The sequence below is a fragment of the Balaenoptera musculus genome, chromosome 12 (assembly GCF_009873245.2).
Source record: "Balaenoptera musculus isolate JJ_BM4_2016_0621 chromosome 12, mBalMus1.pri.v3, whole genome shotgun sequence".
Classification (NCBI taxonomy): Eukaryota; Metazoa; Chordata; class Mammalia; order Artiodactyla; family Balaenopteridae; genus Balaenoptera; species Balaenoptera musculus.
The window spans coordinates 43,162,924-43,183,377 of NC_045796.1; the positions used below are offsets into that span (position 1 = coordinate 43,162,924).

A 20,454-nucleotide genomic window follows, 5' to 3' on the forward strand; every position below is an offset into this window, starting at 1 on the left:
GAACAGTACTGGGGACAGACACTTTATTAGTACCAAGAAAAAGGAGAGACGAAGCGGTACTTTGCCAAATCAACCTCTAAACTTGAAAGTACCAAAAAATCCTTCTCAAAAATATCTCAAAATTTCCCTCTACCTCACTATTGTACAATCAAACCTGCTTCTCTCTCTACTACATTCATGGGAAATAAAGTTATTAAATCATATTTTTAAACTTTTGCTTATTTGTATATAACTATATTTTAAAATTATTTTTCATTATGAACAAGAATAATAGCAAAAAAAGTATTGTATTGATATCAATGTAAATACTTTTGTAGGCTGACCCAGTAAAGCACACACTACTTATCATATTATTTCTATAGAAAAAAAAAAAGATGTCTGAAGCCCAAGCAAGATTTAGAGTTTATTTTTGGTTTATTAACTGGAGATTGCCATTATTTAACTGGTTTTAAGCACCTTTACGTCTTAAGTGCTATACATAATTGTTCCACTGGCCGACCTCCTATCTTGTTTTATTGCAATTTTTTTCCTGATATATTCTTAAGAGCAAAAGGGAAATTGTAGATATAACTAAGCAAAATTAAATTTCCCTGTCAGTAGAACAGATGACGGATTCGTCATCATCTTTGGATTTTCCTTTCACGTGAAATATATAATGCTGGGAAAGATTAGCATATTAATAGTCTCTACTATCAGAATTCATTTCTTGGTTATAAATATGTAAAAGAATGAGTTTCTAAATTCTTTAAAATTCAGCCGAAGGGAAACAATCAGGACTGTAGCTCATAATTACTTATTATGTGAGATTATGAAAATAGAGTTTACTGTTATGTCTTGCCTTAAGGGAGATGGATAAATACAGACATGCCACAGCAGACTGCATTCAAGGCTGTAAAGAAACTCTTCAGGGAGAAGGATAGGAAGAAACAATGCTGACCTTTCATTTCCTGTAGGTTGCTCATAATTTACGAGATTTCTTTACAGCTTCAACTATCTTTAAACCTTACGTATACTAGTTAAGCCACAATAATGAAAGCTGAGATCATAAACAGCAAAAACTCCATTTAGATGTAGGATAGATTTTTCTAATGTAACCTAGAGGGAGAGCCTCTCAGCAGTGAGAGTTTTACGTTTTGATTTTTTTTTTTTTAATTTTTTTTTTTTAAATTTTGGGTCTTCGTTGCTGCACGCGGGCTTTCTCCAGTTGCGGCGAGCGGGGGCCACTCCTCGTTGCAGTGTGTGGGCTTCTCATTGCGGTGGCCTCTCCTGTTGCAGAGCATGGGCCCCAGGCGCGCAGGCTTCAGTAGTTGTGGCACGTGGGCTCTAGAGCGCAGGCTCAGTAGTTGTGGCTCACAGGCCTAGTTGCTCCGCGGCATGCGGGATCCTCCCGGACCAGGGCTCGAACCCGTGTCCCCTGCATTGGCAGGCGGACCCCCAACCACTGCACCACCAGGGAAGCCCTATGTTTTGATTTTTAAGTGCTAATTTTAAAGTTGGCTGCTAGAGAAAAGGGTGTGAGTTTGTTTTAGCTTTGGTCTTCATTTCCTGTGTAAGTCCTTTGGGATGGATGTTAAGCTGAGATATGAAACCATTGGCAAAAAACAGGTAAAGAGAAAATATTATTATGAAAAGTTAAACATTAACTTTCCACATAGGTTTTTTTTTGAAAGGAAAATTAGTTTGACAGGGTGAAAGACTTTGGCAAAATAGGTGGCCCTGAGACCTTTATCTAGGCTCCCTGATAAAAGAGTCCAGTCTGTGGAAAGATCCTCCCCAAAGACGAGCAGGCCATGATCCAACAAATGTCTCTTTACCCCACAGGCTGAAGTTTGCAAGAAACAGATGATTAAGTTTAGAGCTTTTACAGAGTTGGCTAAGCTTTTGAATCCTGCCCTTTAATTAACAATATGCTTTACAAAACCAGGTAGCTGTAGTAGACAGTTATACCCACATGTTAATCACTTATTTCAACAGGAAAAAACACTGGAATTTATGAACGGACATTGGTCTGTCACTACATGTTGATGAGAACGTTATGATCTTTGTCAGACCATGTTGCATGTACACACCCAGAGGCAGCACTGATTTTCCGGCATCACTGCTGGAGTTGGGAAAGGAGACGGAGGAGTGGTTGCAGGCGACCCTGGGAGATGTTACTCTCTCTGCCCTGCCTGGGCCAAATGACTCCTTGCAATGCAGTCAATAAAACGTTAAAAAGTTAAGTTTTCATATAAAAATGTTTATAGTTCATATTCTCCCATATAAACATTTCAAGGGAGAAAAAAACCAAAAAACAAAAACTTCCAGCTTGGCACGAAAAAGATTAGATTCTGTCCCAAACATTGATTTGGAAATCTTCCCAAAAGAAAGCTGTCTGATCAAACTGCTGCAACCTTAAGTGGTAAAAACAATGCACTATATTTAAATGTAGCTATCAGATTTTTCTAATCAGGGTATGAGAACCCTCAAAATCATCTTGCCTGGACTCTTCAGAAAAACACATAAGCTTTGTGATGTAGGATGGATCACTCCTAGGAGGCCTCCGGGAACTCCACAACTTCTCTTCATGGAAACTACAGGATTCCAGCTGCCTTAATCTTCATGCCTGTAAAAACGTGTACTTTTTCAAATTTGGGCCATATCTCCCCTGTGGCAGTGCTTTGTGTCCTTTGTCCTCAGTGGATTATTACAACTCTGGAAGTTCAAGAAAGGCATAAACTTCTAGATCCAAGCTCTAGAAACATTTCCATATTGGAGCTGAGAACTCTAAAAATAACTTTTTAGCACTCAGTCCTTGATATTCAAGAGGAAAAATTTAGAGCAAGGTGAAAGTGCGTGTGTGTGTGTATTTCAGGAGTAGGAGAACTTAACTTTAGGGCATAATATTATGTGAAGCTTCACTCACCTCTGCCTGAAGCACAAACTTAGGACATGTGAACAATTGAGTAGCGGAGGGGACACGTTCCTTGCGCGGTTTGTCTGCCAAATCACTTCTGTTCCCTTAATACATGGCAAAGGCACCCCTTATTTAAAACTTCTTTATGGAATTAAACCATGGGGTCCTGGAGGTGAAGACCACATTTCACACCCAGAAAGCCTGTGTTTCTAAATCCCAGCACCTAGTACAATATAACCCTACTACATAAAGTACTAAAAATATGATTGATGAATAAAAGGAATCAATGAATGAGTAAAACATATATTTATAAACTGCTGTGACTGTGAAATGTAAGGCTTTACTTAATAAAATCAGCTTATGATATTTAGGTTGAATGAACAGCTGCTTTGTTTTTGAAAGCCACCCACTTTTTATTTTTCCTTGATTGTTTTTTGTTTTCCTGAGATTAATAATTTTGAAATGAATATTAAGGTAGGTGAAAGCATTGTTAAAACTGTTGGATGATATGTAAGTGCATCACAGGTTTAATTATAGTAAAATAATAAATAGATCTGGATTTCAAAAGTACCTCTAATAGATTACATTTTCCTAGTCCCTCATCTGAGATATTCTTAATTTATTTATTTTATTTATTTATTTTTGGCTGCATTGGGTCTTTGTCGCTGCGCGTGGGCTTTCTCTAGTTGTGGCAAGCGGGGGCTACTCTTTGTTGTGGTGCGCGGGCTTCTCATTGTGGTGGCTTCTCTTGTTGTGGAGCATGGGCTCTAGGCGCGCAGGCTTCAGGTGCGCAGGCTTCAGTAGTTGCAGCATGCGAGCTCAGTAGTTGTGGCTTGCAGGCTCTAGAGCGCAGGCTCAGTAGTTGTGGTGCACGGGCCTAGCTGCTCCGCGGCATGTGGGATCTTCCCAGATCAGGGCTCAAACCCGTGTCCCCTGCGTTGGCAGGCGGATTCTTAACCACTGCACCACCAGGGAAGTCCCCATCTGAGATATTCTTAAAACTCTGTCCCCTGATATACCAGTGGCTTTGCAGGAAAATTTCATGGGGTTCACATACTATCAAAACGAAAACTGCAGGGACTTCCCTGGTGGTCCAGTGGTTAAGACTTCGTGCTTCCAAAGCAGGGAGCTGCGGTTCCATCCCTGGTTAGGGAACTAAAATCCCACATGCTGTATGGCCCCAGAATTAAAAACTAAAAAAAAAAAAAGACAAAATAAAAGGAAAACTGCGAAAATTTTTTAAATTAAGTGGGAAAAAAAAGAACAACTTCAGATATTCATAAATCTTTAAAGTTTCTCTGAAAATATTAACATTTGGTCTCTTTACTGTTAATAATGGACATATTGGGTTTTTTTCACCCCAGATCCCTGATAATTCGTGTTCAGACTTGTCCATTTCCTTGCTTTCCAATGCTTCTCCCTCTTATGGTTCTACAGATGAACCCAAGAATACATGGACACAATACACTCTACATAAAAACACAGCACAGTTCCTTGTTTAAAAAAAAATGTTCTGTTTTTTGTAACTGTCTTCTCTCATTTGACTTGTATTATCCACATCTTTAAAGTTTCAGACTGCATTCAGTGTTTTAAGGTCAAAAACTCTACTTTTCTATGTTGAATGTACTGGTGAGTACATTTTCTACGTTGAATTACTTGGCAAGCAAGGGAAGGTTCTTTATGGGCAGGACTCAAAAGCTCTTGTTCACTGTTAATCCCGAATTCAGTTCCCAAAGCAAATGTCATATGCACAATAGCTCTGTTGTGGATTCAGAACCAAGTTCCATTTCAACAATAGTAAACTCCTCATCAGGCCCTGTTCTGCAGACATGTGGTTTCAGTCAGGCACTCCAGCGTCACCTCAGAATGTCTTTAATAGTTCGGCTGGATCATAAGTTCTTACAGATAACCAGCTGTTTAGAACTAAAGTGTTTTCCTGCTTACCTGCTACCTAGCTCTGAGCATGCACGTCAGTTCCACAGTTCTACCTCATATCTGATGCATAAACTAAAATGCTGGTTGGTAGATGTTGATCGCTGGTGGACTAATTTTGAGGAATTGTTTTTTAACTTTTTTTCCCTATATTTTCCAAATATTTTTACAAAGAGTTTGTGTTAGTTTTGTAATCAAGAAGCAAATAAACTATGTTTAGAAAAAAGCAAAAGCAGTGCCAACGGTAGATATCAAGATATTTTACATAAAAGGAAAAGATTCTGTTTTGGACTGCCAGTGAAATTTCTGATCTAATATTCTGGCAGACTATGAAACCACTTCAGAAAGAATTTTACTTCTTGCCAGAATTACGGAAACAGCCTCTTTTTCCACAATGTTGAAAAGATTGTCCACATCTCTCCCTACTCAGTTCCATTGTAGTTCAGAAGATGTTTTGATTACAAAATGTGTAGAAGGGAAGGTAAACCAGTGCCTTGCAGACCACATCAGGCCCAAATACTGTTCTGTTTGGTGACCACATGATTTAAAAATTGAAACCCCTCGCATGGACATTTAGTTCCTCACAGGCCCATCACACCTTTAGGTAACCTGCCTGGCACCTGAGGTTATTTGAAGTTGACACCTAAAGGCTAGCAGTTAGTAAACAATGGACTGAGAGATGGTGTGACTAAGACATGTTAGGCAAAGCAACAATTGTGCTGATATCACCATTCTGCTCTTCATTTTGCACATGGGAAAAACTAATTTTGGAAGTAAGGAATTACAGTTAATTCAGTATCTAGAAATGCATGGCTCTTACATAACCTTCTATAATCTTCTCCCCTATATCGTCTCCCTTCCTACTTAGTTCATTCTGCACACACTGCCTGCTAATATTCCTAGAGCCTAACTGTACTCATGTATGTATTGTTTATTCAGTCATTCTTTCTTTACTGGGTGAAAGACCCCTTTTAGGCGCTAAGGAAACAAAAATGGATATGAAGCTCACAGTCTAATATTCCCTGAAGGGGATCAGACGTGAACATTAAAAGTAACAGGATTGTGATAGTTGGTAGGAACTGAGGGCTATGGAAACACAGAGGATGAAGGCTGTGACTGCCTGGGAAAGTGTTCCAAAGGCGACAACTGAGCTGACTCTGAGAAGGAGACATTCAGCTGATAATCAAGTCAGATAGGGTTACTCCGAGCCAAAGGAGGGCAAGCCAAAGCCTGGGTTCAAGGGAAGGCTTGGGAGAGTCAAGAAACTGCAATTAGTTTGGTTTGACTGAATCACCAGGGAGTAAGGAATGGAAAGAAAACAGATTCTCATTATTCATCCATTTAATGATTCATTTGATAAATTGTTTAATGACATGCCCTGTGCCAAACATTGAGGATACAATAGTGATTTATATAGTCAAATCAATTGTTGCACAAGGATCACAGTCTAATGAGAAATAGAGAAGAGTATATCAAGAGTAAATAGAGTGTATTAGGTGCTCTGATAAAGTAAATCGGCTTCCCTGGTGTCTTATTTTAAAAAAGGGCCGTGGCCACCCCAGCCTTCAGCAACCGCCACCCTGACCAGCAGCCGTCAACATCGAGGCAGGACCCCCACCAGCAAAAAGGATACAACTCACCGAAGGCTCCGGTGATGGTTAGAATCTTTGAGCAATTAAGTAGTTTTTTAAAATAAGCTTTATTTTTATTTTTTATTTATTTATTTTTGGCCGCATTGTGTCTTCATTGCTGCGCGCGGGCTTTCTCTAGTTGTGGTGAGCGACGGCTACTCTTCACTGCAGTGTGCGGCCTTCTCATTGTGGTGGCTTCTCTTGTTGCGGAGCACGGGCTCTAGGCGTGTGGGCTCAGTAGTTGTGGCCCGTGGGCTCTAGAGCGCGGGCTCAGTAGTTGTGGCCCGCGGGCTCAGTAGTTGTGGCCCGCGGGCTCTAGAGCGCAGGCTCAGTAGTTGTGGCGCACGGGCTTAGTTGCTCTGCGGCATGTGGGATCTTCCTGGACCAGGGATCGAATCCGTGTCCCCTGCATTGGCAGGCAGATTCTTAACCACTGAGCCACCAGAAAAGCCTGCAATTAAGTATTTTTAAATGAAGGTATGTACATTGTATTTTTAGACATAATGCTGTTGCACACTTAATAGACTACAGTATAGTAAAAACATAACTTTCATATGCACTGGAAAACCAAAAAATTCATGTGACTTGCTTTATGGTGGTATTCACTTTATTGTAGTGGCCTGAAACTGAACCTGCAATATCTCCAAGGTACATATAATTGAAAATATGCATTGAGAGATGGAGAGAGGTCAGTGCTAGACATATGGGTTTGGTGACCATTAGCACACATGTGGTAATTAAAAACATAAATGTACATTAGCTCAGAGTATCACTGTTCATTTCTAAAATGGTGAGCTCTCCATGTTGCTTACCAAAGCAATTCCTAACTCCTCCAAACGGCATTCAGACAAAACTGCGATGGTTCAGCACTACGGACAGTGGCAGGACTGCGTGCCCTTCCCTGCCCCCTCCTCACCCCACCCCCAATATTTTAGTTCTTTAAGATCAGGACTTCATTATCTTTCCCAGCCTAGCTTTCTCTCTTTACTGCCTACCACTGCCCTGGCCCATATTATATGCTTAAGTCATCTTGTTCAAGCTTTTGTTTCTATCAGATGACAACCTGAGGCCCAAAGAGGCTAAACAGTTTGCTTAAAACCACATTCCTTGTTAGTGGATATCTTAGATCTGTTCTCAGTACATCATCTCTTCTCTCATTTTATTTGTTCCTATTTCTGGAAGGTTTTTTGAGTTCATCTTCAAATTCATTGATTTGATTTGTGGCATTTTCCTATTTTGCTCTTTGCTGCTTTCATTGCTTTTTTTTTTTTTTACTTTTTCAGTCCTATTCTTATTTCTAAAGCAATCGCTCCTAATTTCAAATAGTTCCCATTTTAAATATGTAATATTTTTTAAAGTGACAGCTTCATTGAGATGAAATTCACATATCATAAAATTCACTCTTTTAAAGCGTACAATCTGGTGGGCTTTACGATATTCATAGAGTTGTGCAATCTTTCCCACTGTCTAATTTCAGAACATTTTCATCATTCCCCAAAGAAACCCTATTTACTTACTAAAAATCACTTCCTATTTCCCCTACCTGCCACCCAGCTCCTGGCAACCACTGATCTGCTGTTTTTATGGATTTGTCTATGCTGGGACATTTTACATAAATAGAAGCATAAAATATGTGGTCTTTTGTGTCTGATTTTTTTCACTTAGCACGTTCTCAAGGTTCATCAATGTTGTGGTATGTATCAGTACTCCATTCTTTTATTGCTGAATAATATTTCCGTGTGTGTGTATAATTTTGTTTATCCATTCATCAGGTGATGGACATTTGTGTTATTTCCATTTTTTGGCTATTATGAATAATGCTGGTCTGAACATTTCTGTTTAGGGTATTGTGCAAACATATGTTTTTATTTCTCTTGGGTATATTTCATTTCTCTAGGAGTGGAATTTCTGGGTGATATGATAGCTCAATGTTCAACTTTTTGAGGTACTGGCAAACTGTTTTCCAAGATGGCGGTACCATTTTACACTCCAACCAGCAATGTATGAAAATTCTACTTACTCCACATCCTCACCAATACTTTGTACTGTTTGTCTTTTTTATTACAGCCATCCTACTGGGTGTGAAGTGGTATCTCATCATGGTTTCATTTTCCTAATAATGAGTATTGTTGAGCATCTTTTCAGATACTTATTGACCATTTGTCTATCTTATCTGGAGAAATGTCTATTCAGATGATTTAAAAATTAATTATTTGTCTTTTTATTGTTTAGTTGTAAGAGTTCTGAATACAAATTCCTTACCAGTTATATGGTTTGCTAATACTTTCTCACATTCCCTGGGTTGCCCCTTCACTTTCTCCAGGTTTCTTTTGAAGCACAAAGTTTTTACTTTTGATGAAGTCCAATTTATCTGTTTTTGTCTTTTTTGTTTGTGCTTCTGGCATCAGATCTAAGAACCATTGCCTAATTCAAGGTCACAAGTATTTGTGCCCATGTTTTAAGAATTTTATACTTTTAGCTTTTTTTAAAAAAATTAATTTATTTATCTTTTGGCTGCGTTGGGTCTTCTTTGCTGCGCGCAGGCTTTCTCTAGTTGTGGCGAGCAGGGGCTACTCCTCGTTGCGGAGCGCGGGCTCTAGGCACGTAGGCTTCAGTAGTTGTGGCACACGGGCTCAATAGTTGTGGCACACGGGCTTAGTTGATCTGCGGCACGTGGGACCTTCCCAGACCAGGGCTCTCGAACCCGTGTCCCCTGCAATGGCAGGTGGATTCTTAACCACTGCGCCATCAGGGAAGTCCCTATACTTTTAGCTTTTACAATTAGGTCTATGATTTATTTTGTGCTGAATTTTGCATATAACGTGTATATGGTGTGATGTTCTTTTGCATCTTGATAGCCCAGCATCTTTTCCTGGGTTTTAGAGTTTGCTAAAGTTTTTTGTTTGTTTTATTTGTATTATTAACTGTTCGTGGATGGGGTCATTTATGTTTACACCTGTGGTTAATCTCCTTTTATAGATTAAAACTGATGCTTTTAATCTAGAAGACGGTTCTTTCTGCTTGTTCATTTTTATGACTGTGTTCATCTCCACAGATGAAGTTCACAATTTTCAGAATAGTTTGAGGGTCCTATTCAAATATTAGGTGCAGACAATGGGAGAAGGGAAAAATTAAGGTTTTTCACAGTTCTACTTTAATAAGTTGGATTCCAGGTATCTGCTGGAGTAGGGGAAGAGTTACAGCAAGAGGGGGCAGGGTCAGAGACTACCACTGTGTCACAGAATTCTTGTTTTCTTATGGCTCACCTCAGTATATGGAGGGTAAGCTGGGATGTCCTGGGATATTGCTCTTTGTGGACTCTAGCATTGAATGTTCTTCCTATAGATGTTGGTAGGATTGGTATTTGTCCCTCCCTAACTGCCCTATATCTCACATTTACCTCTAGACACAGAACACTTTAATAGAGAGCCCTTAAGCTTTATAGCAAGTGCCAATTCTTATTTCCCCCCTTTTTATACCCCTTTGGATATTCAATAGTAGTTAAAACATGTAAACTTAGATCAGTGTCTTGCATCAGAACCCTTCTTTCAGCTTCTGATTTGGATCTGCTCATTACTGATTATTCTTGGCTTCCATCTACTGACTCACATTAGTTCAGCTTCCTACTCTCATCATCCTGAATTGTTATTTTCTGTTTTTTGCTGGTGTTTCCTATACTTGTCCTGCCCTAGCCACCAGCCCCCTGACCTTGGTGACTGATTTATTTCTTGATGTTTTAGAGCAATAAACTACAATTAGAGATCAGATTGTGCTTCTGCCAGAGGTCCCGAGTATTTCCACGTTGCCTCACCTTTCTTCATTCTTAGAGTGAACCCCAGTTACACCTGAGGTAACCAAGTCCTTGTAATGTATAAGCGCCTAACACACACAGGAGCTTCTGAAAGATTTTGAAGTACCTTATTCATCTTTATATTGCCAATGGCACTTAGCATCACGTATGTACACAGTAGGTGCTCAACAAATATTTAAAAATTCACTTGAATAATTAATAGAATAACATGTCAATTTCTTAGTAAATAAAAAACTTCTCTAATTCTAACAGCTTGAAGATAGTTTTTTTTTTTAAATTTTATTTATTTATTTATTTTTGGCTGCGTTGGGTCTTCGTTGCTGCGCGTGGGCTTCCTCTAGTTGCAGTGAGCAGGGGCTACTCTTGGTTGTGGTGCGTGGGCCTCTCACTGCGGTGGCTTCCCTTGTTGCGGAGCATGGGCTCTAGGCACACGGGCTTCAGTAATTGTGGCATGTGGGCTCAGTAGTTGTGGCTCGTGGGCTCTAGAGCGCAGGCTCAGTAGTTGTGGCACACGGGCTTAGTTGCTCCACGGCATGTGGGATCTTCCCGGACCAGGGCTTGAACACGTGCCCCCTGCATTGGCAGGCGGATTCCCAACCACTGTGCCACCAGGGAAGCCCCTGAAGATAGATTTTCATCCTTATATTTATTTTGATGGTGGATTTGAAATGGTACAAATGGATATCAGTACTTTTTAAACAATACCTTCCTAGAGATAGTTTAGAGTAGAGAAATACCATAGTCTCAATAGGTTTTAACAATGAAACAGTTGACAGATCAGTGGTGTAATTATACTTTTATCTCCATTGTACTAGTTGAAATTAGTACTTTTATTATTAATAGTAGTTTAAAATATATATATATTCTCAATTCAGTTCCGAAAAGGATTTAAGGTAGTTGACATAAACATATACAGTATAACAATACCTAATGTAATAACAATAGTAAGTTATAAGGAAAGTAAAGAGAGAGAAAATGGGTGTAGGAAAAAAAGATAAAACCAGGAGAGAGGTTAGTAAACAAAATGTATGCTGCAAGGTCACCTACATGTACTTGCTTGTGGAAGGCTACATATTTGGTTCTGACTTTTGCAAGCAGTATCAAGAGGGCTCACAACCAGTTACAGAACTAGTGTCCATAGATTCAAACAAATTGCTTGGGATAAATACAATTTCTCCAGTTACTGAAACCAGAAAGAAATTTCTCCATAAGGTCATCACAAAGACGACACTGTAAGTTATAATGATCACCATCCTTATAGTCAACACAGGACACTTTTGTAGAAGTCATTTCTCAGTATAGGCTAGGAACACAGAGTTCTTTACACAGAAGGTTCAGTAGACTAAATTTAAGTTGTGCAGTGCTTTTAGCACTGACAGTAACCCTGCTGGTTGTCCTAATGAGGAGAACACTTCCATGGTCAAGTTGAAATGGCATGATGCCTCTAATGCAGCTCAATAGCCTTGAAGAAATTTTCAGATCAGTGGGCATATTGTTGGATAAAATACACCAAAAAAGTCAAAAGAGCAAGAGGTCTATGGTATTAGTCAGATTTCTGCTGCAGTAGTGCTGCGTAACAGCCAGCCACAAATTTTAGAGGCTTAAAACAGCAGATGCTTGGGGGTTTTTTGTTTTTTTTTGTTTTTTTAATATTTCACTTTCACATTTTTCTTTTTTTTTTGAATTTTATTTTATTTATTTTTTTATACAGCAGGTTCTTATTAGTTATCCATTTTATACATATTAGTGTATATATGTCAATCCCAATCTCCTGTTTTTCTTGCTCAAGGTTTGGTCAGCTCCACATCTCTTCATTTTTGAGTCAGTGGCTAGCCAGTAGATTACAGAAGCAAAGAAGTGCTAAAGCCAAAGACAGGCATGTGTAAAGCCTCTGCTTGCATCACATCTGCTAACTTCAGTTGCCAAAGCAAGTCACATGGTCAAGCCCAATATGGTCAGTGGGGAAATATACTCTGCCTACTCTGGTGGGAGGTGCTGCAGAGCCACTTGACAGATGCCGTGTAATTCCACATCAGGGAGGGACAATCCAATTACCATCACCATAATTCTGTTTGCTATACCCCTTCACATTTCACTCCCCATTTCAGACCTCTAAGGATCATACAGCATTGGATTAGTAAGGAAATTTAAAGGTTGTCTAGTATGATCCTTTTTGTTTTAAATATGAATTATCTGGGGCACAGAGAGACTATAAGACTTGCCTATAAGTCAGTTCAAAGCTCTGCTATGTGAAACTAAATGTTGTACCGCTGACTTTCCTCTCTACATTCCACTTCCAAACCCCACCTCTACGTGGAATTAAATGAGTTTAGTTCATGAGATAAATCTAGGATTAAGGACCTAAACTTCAGTCTCCAGAGATAAAAGCCTAGACTGGCTGCAGATGTAAAGAGTTTTGATAGTACACTGAAGGGAGACCTTAAATTCTAGGTTCTGACTTTAAAAAATTGGTTTCTCATAGGGTTTTTCTAATGAAAATATTTACAGAGTCTGAGTTGTTATTTAAAAATAGGTAATGTTTCCAGAAGGAAATGTTTAGTTTCTTTCCCAGTTGCTTTCCATTGTCTCCATGTTTTATCTGACAAAGAATCAAATGTAAGTAAGGGCAAGGGGGACGGGAGGTAAACTGAATGGAAGATTGCCAGAGATGGAGGAAAGCTATAAAACAGGTCATTTTCAAGCTGACTTTTGTTTTTTAAGTTTCCCTAATGTCCTCCCTAAGGTAAATCACCAGTGGGTATGTGCTTGGCTTACTCCTCAAAAGCAGATCTGAGCTGGTAAGCACACTGAAATGCACTGGAGTCGGGTTTGTTTTGAGAGAAGGGAACAGCTGTTCCTCCGGAGTCCTCAGCAGACGTGGAGCCTATCCATTACCTCAGTGTTCCTACATGCATTGCTTATAGCCCTTTCTGTGTTCTGTTTACTGTGCCAATTTTGATGGTCAGCGTGACCGGATATTACTTTTTTTTTAAAAAGAGATACTTAATAGTTAATATAGTATTTGTTATTAATGTCCTGTCCAAGTTTGAAAGTTTCTTTAACATTTCATGGTTGTACTTCTAGTTTGCTTACTTCTGTGAATCGACACTTCTAGCAGGAAACTTGACCCCTGTAGATGATATTATCTTGGAGGAATGTAGGGCTAGGCTAGAGAGTAGTTTTTCTGAGAATCAGTGATCTGACCACACATAAGAAACAAAGCCAGGTAAGAAGCAGCCATTCAACATGAAAAACAGAGCGATAATTTAGCTGTACAACATTAAAAAAGAGGCACAGGAAAAGATACAAAATATGCTTTAAAATAATTATTTCCTATCCTAATATTGTTCTGTTCCCTTTATTTTACCCTCGAACAGATGGTCCCCAAGTTTTCAAGTAGGATCCCATTTTTAAGATGAAAAAATTTCACAGAGCCCCACATAACAGTAAAATTGTAGTTTTAGTAGAATTTGATTGAGACAGTACATTAGGACAAAGCACATTGTTATGAATTCAGTAATGCTTTTAATTAAAATCATGCTTTATTGAACAAAAGAGCATCTACATTCATTTGAAGAATAGGCATACATATCAATGCAAGCCAACTTATTCAGGGTACAGATATAAGCATACTTCATGAAAGTATGTGGGTCTCCCTGTAATAATTATAAAGATTGGCAGATGTCCATGGCTCATAGTTTGGCATCTAAACTTTGTTCTCCATTTTTATGCCTGTCAGTTTTGGAAGCTGTCCTATTTAATGACATCATTGGTCTCCCGTCTACACAGGCACTGCATATTCTTACTAGTTGGATTAATCAGGACATAAGAAAATGAACTGAGCCTTGTCTTTCTAAAAGAAGACTGGAGTTTAGGACCTTTTTTTGTGTGTTTTTCAATCTACTATATGTTTCCTTGAGGAAATCAGTATCTTTGAGATATTGATATATCTTTTATCTTTTGCAAAATTAAGGATGGGGGCTGGGGAGATACTTGTTCTGCCCAACTCAACAGATACTGTGAGGTTCAAATTAGATTATGTAGCACCTAATTATATAAGCAATCAATGGTAGCTGGCCAGTCAGTATTTGAGTAGAATCTTCCCGTTTAGAACCTACTTCTTAGCTGTTGCAGTACTAGGAATGCATCGTTCATCCAGAGTTACCTTGGCCTGGGTGACTGCCATGCTCCCCAGACTCACAGTGGCTTGTGGACAGAACGCAGAAGGTCTGCACAGTGGACTCGGCTGAGAGCGGTGACTTAGTTTTAAGATTCACCGTGGCCTTTTCAGTGAATCATATAATCTCTGGGCCTCAGTTCCTTATGAATAGAGAAATTGACCAAAATCTCAAAGGTATTCACTTTTTGCAGTGGGGCTCTTTTTTTTTCCTAAATGAAATCTAATTGCAAAACTCCAATGTATAAACCAGACACAAAACAACACACAATTTTCACATGCAGTTTAAAACTTTCACTGTTTGCCATTGAGGCCCTAGGAGTACACCTTGAAAACCACTGATTTAGTTCACATTTAAGATCCAGCTCTAAATGAAGATGCCCGCTTATTAAAGTGAGAGATGTTCCTTCCCAAAGAATTGCTAGTGGTCATCTCCATGAGACATCTAGCCCTGATGGTCATGTCCACTCAGGAAACCAAACCTTAGATCAGAACTTTGAGCATAAAATTAATCAAAGCAAGTTCTCTATTTTTTTTCTTTTTTTGGCCGGGCTGTGTGGCTTGTGGGAGTTTAGTTCCCTGACCAGGGATTGAACCCCGGGCCCTTGGCAGTGAAAGAGCTGAGTCCTAACCACTGGACCGCTATGGAATTTGCTACAAGTTCTCTATTCTTGAGGAATAGTTCTATCAATCAGTGGTTGACCTAGCTTAATGCCCTTCTTCATGCTAATGATTTTTTTTTTTCTCTAAAGAACTAGGCAGGGAAATCTAGAATCTCAGCACCATTCCCCATAGATCAGTGTTGGAAGAAACCTTACCCTTTAACTTGCCTTTTTATGTCTCCATGTAGATCTCCATACTCCTGACATGACTGTCCTCCTAACATTCAAAATATGCATCATAGACTCCAGGATGAGAACTTTTCAGGTCATCGTATGTTTGAACACACCTGAGCCAGGCTCTGCCTTGTGCATTTCCTATGTTTGAGGGTTTGCTACCATTGGAGATAGAGTCATTTCTCTTTCCTCCAAGGAGTAATTCTTAGACATTCTGTTTATACACTGATGTGAAATACGACTCTCTATAGATTCAAACATCATCAAATGTGTAACTGATGAATGAGTCATATTACAGCATGCTCTAGACTACAAGTTCCCCATAAGATTCTGAGCTACTGCAGGATATGTTTCTGTTTGCTCAGCGCCTAACAGGACCTGAGGTACTAAGGACACTCGATAAATCTTGAATGACTGACTAAATGAATTAAGTGAATTTGTGGCAACTCATTAAGCAGGAAAAGACTGAATTACTTTATTATTTTCAAAAGCAGCAATTATAAAGTTTATAACTCAGTTTGTCACTGAACAAATCTAGTCTGTACCTTCAGACCCCAACAATGCGCCCCTGCATTGTCCCAGCTTCAGAAAACTTGAGTTTCTTTCTTTTTTTTTTTTTTTTTGGCCGCGCTCCACGGCTTATGGGATCTTAGTCCCCCGACCAGGGATCGAACCTGCACCCTTGGCAGTGAAAGCGTGGAGTCCTAACCACTGGACTGCCAGGGAATTTCCCAGAAAACTTGAGTTTCTAAACCACACTGATGCCATTTTCAGGGTGCAGATTGAACTGTCATCCAGTATCTGCCCCCATTTCCAGCCACTGAAAGAACTGCAAGGAGCTAGAGCACGAGGCTGGCCACTGATGAGGGAACCAAAGAGACTACCTGGGTTCTAACCCCGGCCTTTGTTTGCTATGTGACTTTGCTAAGTTACTTACTACCTCTGTATCTATGACATGGACATTAGTTAATGTGAGGATTTCATGAGTTGATGCACCTAAAGCTCTTGGAACAGAGCCAGGCATGTTGTAAACATTCAGTAAGTACTGACTTTCATATACTCATCCTGGTTTAGAGGAAGGAGCATAAGCTTTGAGTTAGTCAAGACAGGCTTTTAATTCATGCTCTGGCTGTTTTTCTTGTGTAATCATTTAATCTCACTTAACTTGTTTCATCTTGTGTAAAATGTGAATAATAATATAGTGGTGGGGGGAAAATGCTATTTAAAACTACAGCAGACAACAGCCTTCAGATTCCTAAGACTCTAAATTTAGGAAAACACCTTGATGAGCCTACTTTGTATATGAAGGAGGAAGCCCCAGGCAGAGAACTAAATTGCTTTGCCTGATAAAGTAAGAATTTTGAGCATTCCAGAATTTGAGATGAAAGCACCGACCCCAGGAAGGAAAGAAGTCCAGCAAAAGAGCCAAAAACCTGGGGCTCTATCTGGGGCAAGAGACTTAATATTCAACGTTGACTTGTTACTTGGCACCGCAGTGGACCATTCCTTACCTTTTCACCAGAATATAAATAGATGTTTGTTGCACAAGCAATCACGTGTGGGTGATACTTTGGGAAGTGAAGAAATTGGGATGATGTGTTTGTGATATTGGGGAAGGCAGTGCAGTAGAAGGGAATGAAAACACAAGAGGGATGTAGAGGTGAGATGAAGAAATTTGGCCTGGGTAGGAAAACAGAATGTGAGGTCAGGAAGAGAAACCTGAAAAAGTGGGGAAAACCAGCAGATTTCTCACCAGTGTGAGACAGCAATCAAGTACTTTTATTTTACACTGATCTTAAAAGATTTTAAAAATGAAAACAAACAAACAAACAAAAAACCCAAGAGTCAGTTAAAGAAACTAAGTACCCTGGCATTTGTGCTACACACTCACCAGGATTTTTATGACAATTAGTGTTAATGGATGTAGACTCCTAGCACAAAGTAATCATTCTATAAATGATAACTATCATCCATTCACCCTGTTAATTCATACATTATTCGGTGACTATTTATCAAACCCAAGGAAGCTGGGCAAAGAGCAGCTGGTATATGTTGGGGGCAGTGGAGCATACAGGTTCATTCATTTTACCTAACATCCCTCCTCCTACTCCCCACACCTCTACCCCTGGCCTCTGTCTTTCTGCACAAGAAAATACACTCCCTGAGCCTTCAGGAGGGCCAGGGCTGTGCCCCTCCGGGAGCATAGGCAGGCTTGTGTGATTAGAACAGATTTTTCCTCTGTCATGTTCATGTAAGAGAATGCTTATACAATGAAAGTTTAAAACTTATTTCATTAATCAACTCAGCTAAGGTAAGAGGGACAAGCAGGGTTTTAAAAACATGGAGTTATTTTACCTATGATCCATTTTCCACTAAATGACTACCAAGATAGTTGGAACACAAGAGTAGGTAATGGCTTTGTTTTCCCAAGATGTAGTCATTGTGATTATTTTTAGATGAAAGATTTGAAGCCAGAAGCACAACTCATAATTATGTTGCTGTGATTCTATAACCAGTTGTTTTGTGGAATTAATTCAACCATGACAACTTTAAGGTCACCATACTTGCCAAAAAAAACCCCTGCGGATAAAAACTGAAAATAAAATATTCCATGACAAGAAGTGTTGTTTCCTACGATTATCTCACATCTTTCTACTTTCGAAGCTTGCACACCCTCCTCCCTTAGGCCCTTTCCTAGTTCTCAGCTCTTACCCTGCTCTACCAATTACTGAACCCCCAGACAGCCCCTCCTTCAGGAAGCATTCCTAAAGACCCCAGCCTGATGAGCGCCCCTTGCTCTGAACTACTGCACTGATTGTGGATGGTCTACAACCTTCCTTAGAACTCCTCATTCTCTCCCTTGAATTTTAGTTCATTTTCAAATATATCTCATTATTTCCAAAGCTAGGTTTTTACTATGTAACAATTTTGCATTACAAAAACAATATGTCAGAGATAAATATTATCAAAAATTTGTAAGAGAGAGGAAAGAAAAATATTCATAATCTCATCATCTTAACACTAATTCTGTACTCATCATTTTAGGGTGTTTTTTCCTAAACTTTTTTCTCTGCTTATTTTTTTCACTGATTTAATTCCAGTGGTGATGCAATTTCATATTTTGACTTTTTTCAACTAATGTTACATCACCAACATTATGCTAATTGCTATAAGCCTTCATAAATATTACTTTAAAGCCTGCATAATATTGACTGTTGTTAAAATTTTAGATTGTTAATTACAGTCCACTATTATAAATGATACTGCAGTTGACATATTTATGCATATAGTTTTTTCAGCGTGTGTATTCATTGTGTACGTGCATGCGTATTTTGATATTTTTTTCTTAGGATAGTATCCCAAAGGAAGATTACTGAAACAAAGAGTATGATTATTTTTATGGTTTTAGAAACATATTGCCAAATTGGTTTCCAGAGTTGGACCAATTTGTATCACCAGAAACATATGAGAATATCAGTTTCTCCAGATTTTCCCCAGAATTATTTTCTTAATTATTTAATCTTCATATAAACAAAATAGAATGACATTAGTTCACTTTTAATTTTTTACTATGAATTATTTAAAACATACAGAAAAGTATGGAGAAAAATATTAATCCATAGCCCTGGTTTATCAAATCTTAACACATTTTCATATTTTTACTAGTTTTATAAAAATAAAGTATTACATACATGGTTGAAATCTTTGTGTACCCCCTTCCCAATTTTACTCCCTAACCCCCCTCTACAGAGACAAATGGAATTGGATGTTTATCATTCCTTTGCATTTCCATTTCCATATCTTTTAACTGTTAAATCTTTGATTACTAATGAATTTAAACTCTTTCCTATGGCATAGCTCATAGGAAAGTTCTTAGGTCCTAGAGTCAGGTAGAACTGGCTTTGAATTCCTGCTCTGCTTCTCGCTCTCCATGTCTCTTTGGACCTCTCTGTGCCACGGTTTACTCATCTAGAAAATGGAGATATAACCATTCCTACTATTCTCTATGTTGTCATGAAGATTAAATGCTACAGTTCAGGCAAAATTCTTGGCACAGTGCTCGGCACTCAATACTACCTTTCATTATTGCTCCAGTTTCTCTTTTGGATTGCTTGCTCCTTGTCCTTCTTAAAAAGATTAGCTTACCTACAACTTGTGAAACACTTTCTCAAACATGATCCTGTTTACTCCGCATGACAGCTTTATGAGGTAGTATTGCAGTGATCCTGTTCGATAAATGAGGAAACTGAGCTCGAAAGGTCCAGGGCCAGCAGGGAACAGAGCTGTGTCTGTACTCGCATCTCTGGTAGCTGGCACCTTACATTGTGCACTTCTGTGCTGCAGTACCATCACCTCCGAAAGTTAACAAGCCGTTTCATGATATAATATTACTGGCCTATGAGGTAGTTTTAGCACTGTTCTTTAAGATAATCATTATAGATAGATCCCAGTTTCTTCCTCTATTTATAATTGTTTTCTTTTTCTATATTCTATAAGAAATATTTATTGCTTCTATAAAACTAGATATACTTTTAAGTGCAACAAAAAACATTACCAGTTATATAATATAATTATATTTACATTGTTAGAGATTTAAGATCTCTAAGTTTGGTATTACTTTTCTCTGCTTTTTTTTTAATAAGACAAAGTAAAGATCTTATGCAATTTCTGCGTCCAAATTTCAGTCCATGAATGCATTAATCCTAAGCCTTCTAACTAAAATAACCCCATAATGATCCTGAGTGTTTAACAGTTAGCTGCAGTAAGATTAAAATTTTATGACTTATAAAAATTTAATTTTAAAGGAAAAATAATGTCCTATTAAAATGTATTTATAAACTACATTTCATGAAACCTTATTTTTTATTTTTTTCCCAAGGAACAGTAAAAAGTGCCCTGGGTATAGATTATAATCTACTCTGGCATGCATTAATAGAACACATTAATAAATATCAGTTCTGTTTATATAACTCTTAAACTACAAGAACATTTTTTAAGATGACATTTTATGGTAATCATATTTTTCTCAGTTCTCATATTTCACTCATTTTTTTCTTTGAACATTCTGATCTCTCACATTGAGTGACATTCTTCTTATCATATTTAAGAAAACCAGGGGAAAAAAAAAAAAAAAAAGAAAACCTGGGACTTCCCTGGTGGTGCAGTAGTTA

The 20,454-nt window shown here is 38.6% G+C and overlaps 1 protein-coding gene across 2 annotated transcripts in view; it reads left to right on the forward strand.

Annotated features, from left to right (window-relative positions):
* CEP85L (centrosomal protein 85 like) overlaps nt 1-20,454 on the forward strand; it is a 207,359-nt gene that overhangs the window by 17,232 nt on the left and 169,673 nt on the right. Inside the window, exon 1 of one of the 2 annotated variants that reach the window (XM_036871168.1) lies at nt 6,217-6,485. The exons of the other annotated variant lie outside the window; for it this stretch is intronic. Coding sequence (XP_036727063.1) covers nt 6,483-6,485 — 3 coding nt within the window. The 5' untranslated portion in view covers nt 6,217-6,482. Of the gene's footprint in view, nt 1-6,216; nt 6,486-20,454 lie in introns of those variants that run through there. 2 annotated transcript variants of the gene reach the window in all.